The 15,483-nt window shown below is 53.3% G+C and overlaps 1 protein-coding gene across 1 annotated transcript in view; it reads right to left on the bottom strand.

The window, feature by feature from the left end:
• The window catches only part of ITGA10 (integrin subunit alpha 10), a 50,686-nt gene that overhangs the window by 21,115 nt on the left and 14,088 nt on the right, over nucleotides 1-15,483 (bottom strand). Inside the window, exons 2-7 of the mRNA XM_034756863.1 lie at nucleotides 14,466-14,577; nucleotides 9,329-9,438; nucleotides 8,804-8,892; nucleotides 6,511-6,625; nucleotides 5,433-5,560; nucleotides 1,810-1,958 (exon numbers count right to left, since the gene is read on the bottom strand). Coding sequence (XP_034612754.1) covers nucleotides 1,810-1,958; nucleotides 5,433-5,560; nucleotides 6,511-6,625; nucleotides 8,804-8,892; nucleotides 9,329-9,438; nucleotides 14,466-14,577 — 703 coding nt within the window. The remainder of the gene's footprint in view (nucleotides 1-1,809; nucleotides 1,959-5,432; nucleotides 5,561-6,510; nucleotides 6,626-8,803; nucleotides 8,893-9,328; nucleotides 9,439-14,465; nucleotides 14,578-15,483) is intronic.

Here is a 15,483-nt window from a genome sequence, read left to right as displayed (position 1 = left end):
ACAAAAGGCGAGAGGGGAAACTGAGGCACGGGGACAGGAAGAAACGCACCCAGGGTCCCCCAGCTGGTCAGTGGCAGAGCTGGGCATAAAGCCTAAATCTCTGGAGCCCCAGTCCGATGCCTTCTGCGCCATGCTTGAACTGGGCTGAGACCCAGATTTCATTTCCACTGAGCAGCATGCAGCTCTTCTTCCACAAACCCACCTTCAGGCCAGCTCTGCACTGCAGATGGGGCTCTGTCGGTCCGGAGGTGTGATTCCCCGACTGACCCAGTTGTGCTGGCAAGTACCCTCGTGGCAGACACAGCTTATGCCAGCAAAACTGCACTTTGGCCACTGCAGTTTGCTCCGTTCAGGGAAGGGGAGAGGATGTGGAATAACCAGGCCGGTGGAGAGAAATTTGGGGCCCCGGGACGTCATGTTCGCTGAAGCCCCACCCCCGTTATTTCTGGAGAGATCAGTAGTTAATTTACTCAGACATTACTGATGTTTTGGGCTCCCCCCGCTCTCGGGGAGCTGGTACAATTGCCCCCTGTTAGCCCTGATAACAACCGTACTAGCAAAAGTACAGCTTTACCGATACAAGCCATGTCTACACTAGGCGAGCGTTGCTGGTATAAGATACTGATCTAGCTACCCAGGCACGCACGGGGCTTCAGTCACGTCTCGTCCTAGAGGGCGGGGTAAGAGCACGTTTTCATAGGCTGATCTCTGGGAATCTGTACCAAAGGTTCTTCTACACCCCCTCGCCCCATAATCATAATCCCCAATCCTTAACAGATTCATCCTCCCCAGCCTCCTGGGAGGCAGAGCAGGGCTATTATCTCCACTTTACAGCTGGGGAAACTGAGGCACAGAGCTACTAAGTAACTTGCCCAAGGTCATGCAGGGAACCAAGCAGGGGCTTGAACCTGGGTCTCCCCCATCCCAGAGGTGTAGTACTCATCCTCTCAGTAGCCACCATCTCCTCTCCAGCGCTCCCATGACCAGCCTCCCACCAGCTTTCCCCAGGGCCAGTCTCAGCTCCCGAGAGGCCTGGCCCTGCAGCCCTGCTACAAACGGTGCTGCCTCTTGCTCTCGCCTCGGGCACTTCGCCCTGGCGCCATTAGCGCGAGCCACAGGGCCAGCTGTCCCTTTAATGAAATCTCTGCCCACACAGATCCCTCCAAGTCTGAGTTCTACACCCACTTCCTTTCCTGGGCTCCACAGAGTCAGTTGCGGGCAGCCTGGTGAGTTTGTTGATCCTGATCAGCAAGGAGCAAAGAAGACCTCAGAGGATGCACAGGGTTAGCTTTTGGGCTGGAAGAGAGCTCTGAGAGCTGGGCCGTCCAAAGGCCACACACTTGAGATACCTGAGTTTCAGTGTGTTGGCATCTGCTAGAGGAGTCTTAAAAACTAAATTCCTGTCTTAACAACCCTAAGGCACTTAAGAGATGAGCAAGGACTTGCCCTTCTTGGGCTGCATTTCTCCTTCCCCACACTGTTGTGCTGGGTTGTTAACAGTTGTTCTCCACCCCTGAGCTGGCTGCATTTCGGTGGTGTCAGCCACACACAGTTTGTGCCGGGTGTTGGGATCCCAGAGCTGTATAAGCACCAAGATACTTTGCCATCATCTCCCTGCAAGAGGCCCCCTTTTCTCTGGGTCTGCCTGGGGAGGAAATACCATGAGAACAGGGTATCTAGGAACTTTCTGCTCCTGGAAATTCACCCCAGAATGGATATGGCACTTAAGCAGCTAAGAAGTGTGGAGACCACAGTTAAAAATCCACACACCCAGCTCCCATGAGAAATCCCTCCCACCACTCCCCGTACCAGGCCTTGTGGATAGCGAACGCCGTGCGAGTCTCCCGGCCCTCCTGACGGCTGATGTTCTTCGCCGCCTCCACCACTTCTTCCGCTGTCTGGTAATCCTGGAGGGTCCATTCATGGACAGCTTTCTCCCCGTACTGCAGCACCCCCACCTAGAACAGAGGTGGCACGTTCAGTGGTGCTACAGGCAGCTCGGTGCGACGTTATCCCTTCTGCGTGTGAAGGCTGGGGTAGGAAGGGAGGGCAGTGGATTGGGATTCGAGAGACAAGGGCTCAGTCCATGGCCTTCAGCAAGTCAGTTGACCTTCCACTTGCTGGTGTATTGAGGACTGTGTTGGAATTGCAAACTAAGAGTGGCCGGGGGTGGGGGGGGGGTTCCTTCTTGCACTCTAGAGGGCTCTGTAGCAAAGTGTGGGAGCAGAGTCAGTCAGCACAGCAGGTAGCCAGTTTGAAAAGATCCCACTTACACCAAGGTGGGGTCAGTCATGTGTCTCTGCATTAGGGAGCAGCCTGTTTTGTCTCTCTCTGTTTTGGAGTTATTGTTTTCAATTCTAAGCAATAAAGTCATGTTACATTGCAACCTTCCAGCAGGAATATTTATGTTTTTATCTAACTTTGTGTGTGTGTGTGTGTGTGTGTGTGTGTGTGTGTGTGTGTGTGTGTGAGAGAGAGAGAGAGAGAGAGAGAGAGAGAGAGAGAGATCGGCTGTGGGGGTAAGAGGCAGCAGGAAGTCAGGAGAAGCAGTTGTGAGCGTGATTTGGAGGGAAAGATGAAACAAAGCTTGTTGGGCACAGAGCTCACAGGAGGGGCAGACGTGGCATTGTCTGAGCAAGGAAACTGCCAGCTGTGGGAACGAAAGACAGACTCTGTGGACATATTTTTGTGACGAAACAAGGATAGCTCTGACTCGTAGCACTGAATTTTTATCCTGACAGAACCCGCCCTGCATGGCCCAGAACACTGGCTAACTGCACAGGCCAAAGGGGCAAACATCTCATCAGTCTGATTAGTTCAGGTGCGAGGTTGCAGACCGGTCTGGGTGTGTATCCCAGATGGGACGCTGCATTGTTTGCCTCTTTCATGAGCATCGAATCCTCCAGCCAGAGGAAATCCTCTCTCCTTTGGTTAACGTACTAGAGCAGCGAAGAGCAAAGGGGGCAGAGGGGACGCGCAGTCAGACTCCAAGTGCTCGCTAGGGGCGGATTGGAAGATCTGTATGCAGGGAGCTAACACGGGACAGGCGTCTGTCCAACACCCCAACGGGAGGGGGGGAAATCCGTGGCATCGCGGTCCCGTCTGTAGGTGGATGGGAGCTGAGCTAGCAATAACAAAGCTGGCTTTTGCTTGGGTGACTCTTGAATGAGGTTTTGCGTTTCAGCCCTGGCCTGTGCCGACTCAGCAGAGCGGACCTTCTCCACCCCCCCCCCCCCCCTCAAACACACACAACAAAGCTCAGAGGTCAGGCTCTCTTTCCGCCTCTTTTCTTTACATTTCCTGTTTCCCATGGCATGGGATTTCTTGGCGCCCCCCGCCCCTCCGAGTGGACACAGACCCTGGGGAGTGGAAAAAAAATGGACGCCAACCAGAGTGTTAGTGCAAGGCATTGTGGGAGCAGGCCAACCGGTGCCAGCCGCAGGGCATGACGGGACTGGGCTAACGCCAGGGCCACAGCGAGGAAAGGCATTCTGGGAGTACAGGAGAGGGTATGAGCAAGGCATTCTGGGAATGTGCCAATTGCAGGGCCAGAGCGAGACTGGACATTTGGGGAGCAATGTGGGGCCAAAGGCAAGCAAGGCATCCTGAAGAGAGGGGCTGGGTGCAAGGAATTCTGGGAGCAGGTTGGGACCAGAGCAAAGCAGAGCATTCTGGGGGCAGCAGGGCAGGGTCAGAGGCCTGTTAGCATGATCTGTCTGGGCTCTACAAAGGGGAAGGAGGGATAGACGTCCCAGGGCCTGCAGAGTATTACAGCCACCGGCCCTGCTGCTGGGAGGAGTTGAGCCCAAGCGCCCGTGGGAGCAGCGTGGGTGTGCCACTCCTCTCAGGATCAGGCCCTTGGAAGAAAATCGGGACCCGTGGGGAGGGTGGGGGAGTTGAGGCAGTTAGCCACCACTGCGGCCCTGAGTCAGCCAGCCTGCCCTCTGTGAGTCAGCCCCGTGCCACGGCAAGCCAGCCAGACTCACCGTTTCCTTATTTACTCATCCGGAGGATGTGGGGAAGGGGGCGGGCGGCTGGCGTTTGAGGGGGAAGCCTGTTTCCTTTGATCTCCTTGGGGGGGCCGGAGGGAGGGGGCTTCAGGCTCGCCAAGATGTGGACTCCCTGCTTCACTTCAGCCTCAACCCACTTCTGACCTCCTTACTCCCCTCCCTCTCACCTTCCCTGCCCTGACCCCCCACCTCCCTTCCTTACGCCCCCTCTCCTTCCCTCAGCTAGCTAATCCCCACCCCAAGATTTATGGGGGTGGTGGATCAGCCCTCCCTCTGCTCGCTCCACCTTTCCTCTCGTCTGTCTTGTCTGTTTCATTTGTAAACTTTCAGTGGCAGGGATGGTCTCTGAACAGCGCCTGGCCCAAAGGGGCCACGTTCTCACACTGCAGTAACGCAAATGAGCGGAAGTGAGGCCTTCTCTATCCTGGGACGTTACCAGCTGCATCGGTGCCCCCCCAGAATAGACACCATTTGCATAATTTATCCCGGTTTGCACCAGCGGGCAGTTTATCCCAGTCTGCACCCACATAAATTAGACGAATGATTCTCAGCCAGGGGTCCGCTTTCCCCAGCGAAGACGGTACAAACTAAATTCCATACAGACAATGACTTGTTTATGCTGCTCTGTATACACTGAAATGTAAGGACAATATTTATATTCCGATTGAGTTATTTTATAATGATATGGTAAAAACGAGAACGTCAGCAATTTTGCAGTACTAGTGTGCTGTTACGCTTGTGTATTTTTATGTCTGCTTTGGTAAGCAAGTTGTTTTTAAGTGAGGTGAAACTTGGGGGTACTCAAGATAAATCAGACTCCTGAAAGGGGGACAGTAGCTCGGAAAGGTTGAGAGCCAATGAATTAAACCATCTAGGTTATGTCGAGGCTTGGAAGGTTTGGATCTTTACGGGTGAATGTCGAGGAACGTCGATTTCCCCGCACGACGAAAACCTATTCACAACTGAAATGTTCAGATAGGCCAAGGACAGAAAATGCTGCTTGGGGACTTAACGTTCGAGATTAACTTGCTTGTATTTTGACCCGTGACATCGACAATTTGTGTTTTAAGGGTTACAAAGCTTTAACGTGTTGGATCTCAACATCTGTCCTGAAATAATTATTGTCTGACACCCTCCCGGGGCAACCCCTCCAGAATGTCCCCCCACCGTGAAAATTTAAATAGTTAAAAATCTAAAAATAAACATCGATTAGCCACAGAAATGATAAAAAAAATAAAAACCGAATTCTGCCAAGGCTAGTTACAGCTGTCAGGGGCTTGCCCTCCTGCAGCTATGTTGGCTGTCCAGAGCCTGGTGTAGGCAAGATTTACAAGATCCCAGGATCAATCCAGAGTCATGCCGCTGAGTTCCACACGGCTGCTCCGGATTGAGTCCCGAACTGAATCTGGCGGATACACTCACCTGGATCTGGTTCGGGTCGATGAAAAACTTGCCGAGGATGTTGCTGAGGAAGTTCTGCACCTCGTACCAGGGGTAGATGCTGTTGGAGCCATCCAGGACAATGACTATGTCCATGTAGGTAGAACACCCTGAAACACACATGGCAGGTGGGTCATCAGACGGGAGCTGACATGGGGGATTGGGGATCCTGGCCATTGTGGCTTTGCTATACAGACCTGGGGCTAGCGGGTTGGAATTAGGGAGGATCTTGACGGGGTGGCTGATTTTTACAGAGGCAGTGTGGTGTAGTGGTTAGAGCAGCTGGGAGGGAGCCAGGGTGCTGGGGTTCGGAGGATGGGGAGTAGAGGGAGCCAGGACTCCAGGGTTCTATCCCCAGCTCTGGAACAGGCAGAATATTCGTGACTCTGAGAGGACAGAGATCTACCAGGTGTAAGAGTCAAGGCCGATTTTGGCCCCTCGGATCCAATCTCTACCGCCGGTGCTTAAATGCAGGGCCCCCAGTTGCACAGCAGGATGAACACGTTTTGGCCCTGCTGGGTGAGTGGCAGTGGGTAAGAAAAGCCCTCGAACTCCATGTTGTACTGAAAAGAGCTAACAGCTTTCCTGAATGCCTCTCCCGGCTGCAGGTCACCACGGAGCGAGCTGCTGCATAAGTCTGGTCCTAGCACCTGGCTGCAGTGCATTCTGGGAACAGCCAGAGGCTGGCGCATTCTGGTGCCAGAGGCAGGGCATTGTGGGAACGGCCTGGTGCCAGTTAGCTGCTCCAAAATCCCGGACAGGACCGTGGAGGAGACCTTTCCGGGGCATTGCATTAAGGCTGGACACAGCTGAACGGGTGACGTCTCCTTTCTGGCATTGCCCCAGGACTTGCAGACCCAAGAGGCCAGCAAGCCGCCCCCTCCCTGCCCCCAAAGCTGCTGCGATACGAACGCCAAAAGTCCACCCAAAAGGGGCAGAGGGGAAGCCAATTGGCTGCATTGCTGGCATGCTTGTAACGCAAAACCGTCTCAGGCCCAGGCAGTTTTGTGGCCCGGCTCAGCTCCATTTCCACGCACACAGCAGCCGGCTCGCCACCTACTCTGAGCCGTGGGGGCGATGGTTTCGGTCGGCTGGAAGCTGCCATCCACCCTGGTGCAGATGCCCGTGCTGAACATGGAGGTGCCGCACTCCTGGGACCAGAGAGGGGCGCAGGCCTGCCGAGGAGAGGGAGATGCAGGTTAAGCCTGTCCCTGAGGGATGGCGCGTCCCCATCATTCTGCCCACGGAGCTTAACGCTCCCCCTCACCCCTTTACTAAAACAGGAAGCGTTTGCCATGCCAGAGCAGAGCAGTGGTTCATCTGGACCCACCTCCACTGGCACAGCCCAGGGGTCTGTCTAGCCCATTACTCCATCCACAGGCACCCTGGAATAGGCCAGTACCCCAACTAGGTCACTACTCCCCCTGCACGTGTGCTGGAATAGGCCAACATCCCATCTCCTGGAGCATGGGCAGGGATTAGATGGGTCATGAGTGTCTATCCCACCTCGGACGCGTCTCCCACCCTGCTGTGCTGGGATAGCCCAGTGGGACCAGCCAGCCCGCTGTCCTTTCCCTGACGTGACGTGGGTGACGTTAAATCCTGGCCCTAGAGACCAACATCCTCGGGGTCTCAACTCCTATGTCTCCACCCGGGCAGGGCACGATTGCTGCCAGGTACAGAGGGGAATTCCTCTCCCTGCCCCGATCAGCCCTCAGTGTTGAAGCTGTCAGTCAAGGGGGGGGGGATTCTGAGAGACGGACGCTTGTCTGTTGGGAACTGGCCTGAGCCCCACCAAGCTCATGTCACGCAGGAGCCAGCAGACGGGGAACACACAATGCCTGGCGCTATGCTATACTGCGCCACCCGAGGTGGGGTGGACGTGGAATTATTTACGTCGAATTAGGCGCCTAACTCCCCATTGATTTCAAAGGGAGTTGGGCACCTAAATACCTTTAAGAATCTGGCCTTTAGGGTATGTCTCCACTGCAATCAAAGACCTGCCGGGGGGGGGGGGGGGGGCTCAGAGCCAGGGCTCCAGAGCCGGACAGCGACACTGGTATTCTTACGCCCGCCGGCCTGAGCCCCGCGAGCATACGGCCATTGACCTGGGCTCTGAGACTCACTGCTGTGGGTGTTCGATTGTGCCGTGGCCTCTCTGTGTGTGACGCAGGGATAACCCGTGTCCCCACCCCACAGGGGTGTCATGGGGCTAAATCCGCTAACCGCTGGGAAGTGCTCAGCCGCTCCGGTCTCGGGAGTCAGCTAAGTACCTTCGAGTAGACGGCTACCCCAGGGAGTGTGCTGTGTCTGGAGCAGGGAGGCTGTGGGGGAAACTGATCCCCAGTGGCAAAGGCAGCAGGGCTGGGGGAGAACCCAGCACGGCCCCCCGCTGCCCACGGTGGCCTGACCGGCTCTGAGCAGACGCTGACTCAGTGAGCAAACAAGAGCGAGACCACAGAGATGCAGGGCGGCAGCTGGCAGGGAACGAAAAGCCACACAGGGCTATATTCCCAGCTGAATGACAGAGCCAGGCCTGGTCGCCTTCCTAATGCTGCAGGACTGGCAAGGGGGACGAGGCCACGGCTGGGTGCTCCGAGCGCAGCCAGACCCTGCAGTACTGAGGCAGGCTGAGAGCAACTCGGGTATTACCTGGCTCTAGTCTAACTCCACTCGAATGTCGCTCCTCTCCTGTCCCACCCCCTCCCCAGCCCTGCCCTCCTCCATCCACCCCGTCTCTCCCCACCATCCCGAAGGATCTACTTTTCACCCCTCAGCAGGACTCTGCCAAAAAGCCCAAGGGATTTAGGAACACACGCCCCACTGGGCTCTCAGCAGGGTTTGTGCTTCTCCCTCCCTCAGATCACTTTGGCAAGTCCTCTCCGCCACGCTGGGGAAATTTACAAAACAATAACGTCTCCCAGTGTTAAAATGCAACTTGCTCCACTTTGAAAAGACTCCTTTTATCCAAGTCTACCCCTAGCTCAAGAGGCAGTGTGGCCCAGTGGGTAGGGCCCTGGACCAGTAGTCAAGTATTCTGGGTTCTATTTCCACCTCTGACTTGCTATGTGACCTTGGGCAAGTCACCGGACCTCAGTTTCCCCTCCCACTCTTTGTCTTACACTGACTTAGATTGTAAGTTCTTTGGGGAAGGGACTGTCTCATTATGGGTATGTACAGCTCCTAGTACAACGGGGCCCTGATCTCAATGGGAGTCCTGAGATGCCACCACAATAGGAAGTTTGTGGGTCTAAGTTTGCGACTGTGAGGCTCACACCCGGGATGGTGAAGGCAGCTCACAGAAATGCAGCACGTGGGACTTTTTTCGGCCCGTTGGTAAGAACTTTGCTCACCACGAAGCCATCCTCTTTGTTGTCCAGGAGCGTCATTCCAAAGTGCATATTTCTGATTTGCGTGGAGACGTTCCGCAGGGCCATGTCACCTAAATAAAGTGCCAAGAGGCGGAAGGAAAAGCAAACGGCGTTTTAGTGCCCAGCTCCGAGGCTTAGACTGAAGTTTCAAAGGAGCTGAAGGGAACTGGGGATTTCAATCGGCGTTTGGCATCTACTTCCCGTTAGATCCTTTGTAAACCCTGCCCTTTACATTTACTTTCGAAAGGCTGAGAGGTTTCAAAACCACCCGGGGTGGGGAGTGGGCAGATTTAGACACCCAGTTTTCAGGAATGAAAATGCCAGTACAATTATGAAGGATACATTCTCATTAGGGTTTGCTGATGCTTGGCGGATTGGGCGCTAGGGATCTTGGGTTTGGATGCCAGCACTCCAGTCCCCATCGAGTTCCAAATCCCTTAGGGCAGGTTTGAAAATTTCAACCCAAACGGATCCGTTTTTCAAGGCGGCGCCTTCACGTGGCGTTACCTAGGTTGACCTTGGCACACGCGGAGTTGTTTCTTGCACCCATAACGCACTTGTACACGTCCCCTTTCCGGTTGTCGGCTGCCCCATCCCAGGGCGCCCCGACCAACATCCTGTAGAGGAAACACCAACAACGCAGTCAAGGGGGCAGAGATGGTACCTTCCTCCTCAGAACGTCAAGAAATAAATTGTTAGCAGAGTGGGCAGCCTGAGGTTCTGATGCGACAGGGAGAGGTTTGCAGGGAAGTTTGATAGTTAGTTTTAAAAAGTGTTATATATAAACCCTTCACGGTGCATGGCATAAACCTGAGGTGAGTAAGAAACTGCCCCTAAGGGTCTGTTATTCCATAAGTATCCACTAGGGGGGATTCTTGCACCTTCCTCGAAAGCTGCTATGATTGGCTACCCTCAGAGACAGGAGACCGCAGACAACCTTGATCCAACAGGTAGTGCCTATGTTCCTAATTAACAATACTTGGCGCTTTGACAGCATAAGCCAGTCTAAAAATTGCAAAGCATTTCACAACAGGGCAGAGCATCATTAGCCCCACTGTACAGATGGGAAAACTGAGGCTCACGGAAGGGGACATGACATGCCCAAGCAAGTCACTGGCAGAACTTGGAATAGAGATCACGCTGCAACTGCCAGAGTCCTACTCTAGATGCTAGACAAACTCCCTCACAGAGCTGGGCATAGCAGAGTGACAGAATAGGGCCGCGCCCCTTTAAATAGTTCTGAAGACCTCGAGTTCTGTGTTTTAGACACACAGCCCCAGAAACCAGCCTGCACAGCGAGGCTGGGCGTGTTTGCATGTCCTTAGCAAATACGGGTCTTTGGGGCTGACCGTGCCTGGTTTAATTGGGCTTTTCCCAGTCCTGCAGCCTCCTGGAATCCTCATCACACCAGCCCCCTGCTTGCCTCTGGTCTGGTAACCTAATGAAAATACCTTTGAGTAGACGAGTTCTGGCTCTCTGCTTTAGCTAAAACGCTGCCTAAGTTTATGGCTCCGTGAGTTCCTCTTGGTTCACACGCCTCCGGGGGAAAACACACGCGGAGGAAATTCTCTGCACAGATGGATCGGGAAGGGAAGGACGTACCAGAAGGCCAAAACCTCAGCTGGTTCAGTGGTTAGGGTGATGCCTTAGGACTCGGGGGATGTGAGGTCAGGTCAATGCCTTGTTCTTCCAAAAACTTGGGCAAGTCACCAGTGCTCCACTGATGCCCAGGAACTACAGAGATCTGGCCCTATTCCCACCCGGAAAACAACCCCTCGGCGTTTTAACTGCCTGCAAGTGCTTTTAAAACACCGCAGGTTAAAAAGATCAAGTCAAACGAAGAAGGGAGAAAATAGACGCCATGAAACCGCTCTGGGGAGGCTCTCTCTACTCCCAGCCCCAAGGAGCGCTGGTGAGAGAATGAACCTGAGGAGGAGTGAATGGAGAAAGCAGCTCTCAGGCTGAGGATGGGTGAGGGGGAAAAAGGCACTTGGATGTAGATGTAGGATTGTTCAGCCAAACTCTGCAACTTAAATCAACCGTCCTCGCGCTGTCTGTGGTTGTTGAGCATGGCTGACACAGCTGCAGAGGAACAACGGATTCAGTTCCCAGATCCTCGAAGATGTTCAGCACCTAGCTCCTCAGGCACCAGGTGGTTATCCACGTGCTTAACTTTAGTCCCGTGACATGTCCTGTTACTCCAAGCCTCCGTTTCCCAGCTGCAAAACAGCGACAACAGCGCTGCCCTCCCGCACAGCATAAATGGATTCACAATGGCGAGGCCCTCTGATGCTGGGTACGTCAGACAGATCAATCTATTCTTGGGGTACCTCCCTTCCAGGCCAGCGGCGTTTGACTTCCCAGCACTCATCACAGTTTGTTTCATTTTTAAAAAAGCCAGTGCCTACGTAGACAGCCGATCTGCTGCCAGCCCTTCGGGATCTTGGCATTGGCCCGCTATTGTTTTATTAGGGCTGATTGAAAATTTTCCATCAAAACTTTTTTTTGGGGGGAGGGAGGGGACGCAGGGACGGAAAACTGGGGTTTTGCTGAAACCAAAATGTTTCCTGGATGCGTCAGCTTTCCTTGAAAGGTTTTGATTTTTTTTTTTTCAGTCAGAAAACTGAAAAATGTGGGTGGAAAAGCCAGACTTTGAGTTGGGGGCCAACATTTTTGATTTGTTCTCCCCTATAACGAGGAGTTCACTTGCTCTCGCAACAAATGAGCCAGAGACCTCTTCTGAGGGCAATCACCAGTGCTTTTTATTTTCAGTCTCCGTTCCCACCACCTTCTATTTACCGTCTGCTACAAACCAGCCACCTGGGGGACAGCTAGCGTCTCCAGCCAGCTGGGGTGCACGCGCTGGGGTTCCTCCCTTCCCTTTCTCTTCCCCCCTCACTGCCTTCCTGCCAGCCTTATATAGCCCCCTGCTAACGAGGCCTGCAGGTGCTTCTCTCCTAGCAATTAGGCGTGGCATACTCAGGCAGCCCCAATTAATGCTTCTTAATTGGAGCTGGGCTAACAGGGGCCTGGCTCAGGACACCCCCTCAACAAAAAGTCAACATTTTCCACTGGACGTGTTGATAAAACGACAGGACAGATTTTTGGGTTTTGTTAAAATTTTCCATGGCGCACCCCTCCCCCCGCATTTCCCAACAAGCTCTAGGTTTTCCAGCCCGGTCGCCGCACTTTAAAGTGGCTGACAGTTTGGGGGAACAGTTCTAAATGCGGGCGGATGCACTGCCTTTTCCGTCCTTGGTGGAAGTTCTGTCGTAGAAGATGTCATGGCTGCCCAGAACAGGAGCGCCCGGCTTAGGCCCCAGATTTAGCCCAGGAGGGAAATCAGTTAAGGTCTGGAGGTTGTTTTGTCCGTCAGCTGGACCTGCCTTAGCCGAAGAACATGGAGCTGGAGACACACATTTTCTTGGGGGTGGGCAGAGGTGCCGTCGTGAAAGACCTGCCCAGCATCCGCAGAGGAGTGGCAGTAGACGCTTTTCATGGGGACAGCCTCCCTTTAGCTTACTGACACAGGCTATCTTGCCAATTTTGGGAGGGACTGTACCTCCGGAATCAAATGACCCCATATTTGGGTCACTAACCCTCGCCAGTGATCCCATGAGGCCCAGCAAACTTAAGAACATAAGAGCGGCCATATTGGGTCAGACCAAAGGTACATCTAGCCCAGTATCATGTCTTCTGACAGAGGCCAATGTCAGGTACTTCAGAGGGAATGAACAGAACAGGGAATCATCAAGTGATCCATCCCCTGTCGCTCATTCCCAGCTTCTGGCAAACAGAGGCTAGGGACACCATTCCTGCCCATCCTGGCTAATAACCATTGATGGACCTATCCTCCATGAACTTATCTAGCTCTTTTTTGAACCCTGTTATAGTCTTGGCCTTCACAACATCCTCTGGCAAGGAGTTCCACAGATGGACTGTGTGCTGTGTGAAGAAATACTTCCTTCTTTGATTTAAGGCAATCCGAGTGACTATGCAGATTGTAGAGCTTTAGAAGAGTTGAGGTTTACAGAGAAAGCTGGTCTAAACCTTAACTCTAATATCATCCCTCCTCATTGCAGCTAAGAGAGAGGACTTGATTCCCTACGGCCTGTTCTCACTTGGGCATCTCTTGCTGAGACTGGCAGCCCAGGGGGCCAGTTAGCGCCAATGAAGATGTGGTCGCCAGTCCACTGGGAATGGCTTGGTGACCCACCCACTCCTCCATTGGTCACCTAATGGACGGCAATTTCGGGTCACCCTCTGAGCTCGTACTCAAGCCATACAATAACACTAGCTCCCAGCTCAGCACAGAGATGGCTGCAGATCCAAGACTTTGCTCCAAACACCCACGGACAGCTGTTGGCCTGCTACTTCACTCCCCTTTCCCCCTCCAGAAACGCCCCCATACTATACAGCGTTTGTTTCCTGTATTCAGATGACCTTCGTGTCAAACAATTATGACGACCAGTCCCGGCCGCGGCTGGCTCCTCCCGGCATAACAGTTGGATTTCCTGAGTGCAGGAGATTTTTATTTTTTCCCCCTTCTCCTTCTGTGAATCATTTTCAAACAGCAGCCGAGTCAGGGCTGCTAGTCATTTCCTTTTATTTTTTTTTTATAAACTGCTGATGTGCACTTGGGGAAATCAGGGATACGGTTCGGACTCCTCCCTCCCCTGCTCCCGTGCACGGCTGCGATACAGATGTTCGAATTAAAGCCAGGGGGACCTCATCAGTTTCAACGGGGGGTGGGGGAGGTCCTCCAGTTTTTGTCCCCTTTGGTATCTCTGAGCCTTGGCCATGCAGGGCAGTGAGTTCTCCCCGCTTTGAATGTTCCCCATGTTCCAGAGAGGCAGCGTGGCCCAGTCATTAGAGCACTGGCCTAAGACTCAGGAAGTCTAGCTTCCTGGCCCAACTCTGCCACTGACCGTGGGAAAGTCACTTCCCTTCTCCCTGCCTCAGTCTCCTCTCCCACCCTTTGTCTGTCTTATCTGTTTAGATCAATGGTCCCCAAACTTTTGAGGGCCATGTCCCCCTTACACCTGTCTGTGCCCCCGCCTGGAGCCACGGCTAGGAACAGGACTGCGGCTCGGGGGGGGGGGGGAAACGACATATGGACGGGGTAAGGGGCCAAGGCTGGGGCCGCACCTGGGGGTGGGTCTGGGGCCAGGAGCGGGGCCGGGGAAAGAGCTGCGGCCAGGGGCTGGGTGGCACTCCCTCCCCGCCCCCTCTCCCCCCATGAGGGCTGGCCTGGGCCCCTCCAAAGTTTCCTCTATGTCTCCCTAGGGAATGCGTGCCCCACAGTTCAGGGACCTCTGGTTTAGTTTGTAAATTCTGTATGGACGAGCACAACAGGGACCTGATGTTGATTGGGGCCCCTAGGCGCTTCTGGAATGCAAATAAATAATATTAGCTCTCCCCTGCCAAAGGCACCACAACTATGTCAGACCGGAGTCAAACTGGTTTCCAGTTATGGCCCGAAAGTGGATTCGAATGAGGAATGCAGCCGTGAAAAGCACATGCAGTTATTGGCTCCCCTCAGCTCAGTCCATCTCACAAGCCCTTGTAAAATTCACACTGTCCACACTGGCACGAAGGGCTGCCCCCTGGAACTGCTGTGGCAGGTAATGCTTTCCACACTCACCATTTCTTCCCTCCGGCCTCGTGCTGCAGGACTTTGTAACCGAACTGAGCCTCCAGTGGGCCCTGGAAGATCTGAGGTCTCTTCACATCAATGTTGAATGACCTGCATAGCCCTAAAGAGACATAGAGCAGAGTGTTAGTCTAATCCAGAGACCCCCCAAAGTTGGGGGAGGTGCAAAGACGTAGGGGTGGAGTGGGAGGACAGAGACAAAACTCTCAACCATTCTCCAGAATCTCGGCTTTCATTTAAAACAAGAGTCAAGTCTCCAGATGTTACGGCTGCAAAGAAAAGCTTACAAATATGACCCGAATAGTAAGTTAGCTGGAAACTGTATTCTGTGCGGCACTGAAACCATTGGCCAATTTGGCAAATAGCTTGGGCTGAAAAAGGAACCAAACACAAACATTTCAGACACATTTCGTTCCAAAAGGTCATTCGGAATTGACATTGGAACCATTTCATGTGGCCCAAATGGAACATTTTCTCTTTTTTTTTTTGTTTCGTCGAGGGGGGAAAAAATGGAAAAATTCAGTTTCAGTTGAAACTAACCGCCTTTTGTGGGGGATTTTTCAGTTCGGTGGCCGAAGCTGACACTACATCACTTACACTTGGGTCATACTTTTTAGCTTTTAATCCACGAGTCGCCCTTTTTGCCTTGCAAGACAGGGCCAGTAGGAGCAGAATCAAGCCAACACTTTCAAAAAAACCACCTCCCTCCGTGTACATCTTTCATGCACTTAAGTGAACTCCAGAAAATTCAGACTAGTGTGTTACTTTAGCATCCCTGATCGGAGCCCCATCGCGGCAGGCACTCCGCACGAAACAAAACAACGTGGGTTAATCCTAGTGTAGACAGGACAGTGGGAGTTTGAACACGTGTTAACTAGGCAATTACCTGGACCAGGTCCCATCTGCATCAAAATTTTAATTTGGTAAAACCACATCTTTTTTCTCAGCAAAGACCAAGCTGTAGTAAAACAGTCCCTCTCCTAAATTACTTGCAGTCTAAGTAGGCGAA

This window comes from Trachemys scripta, chromosome 24 (assembly GCF_013100865.1).
Source record: "Trachemys scripta elegans isolate TJP31775 chromosome 24, CAS_Tse_1.0, whole genome shotgun sequence".
NCBI lineage: Eukaryota > Metazoa > Chordata > Testudines > Emydidae > Trachemys > Trachemys scripta.
Note: the sequence above shows the minus strand (reverse complement) of the source record. Positions and strands in the feature narration are given on the sequence as shown.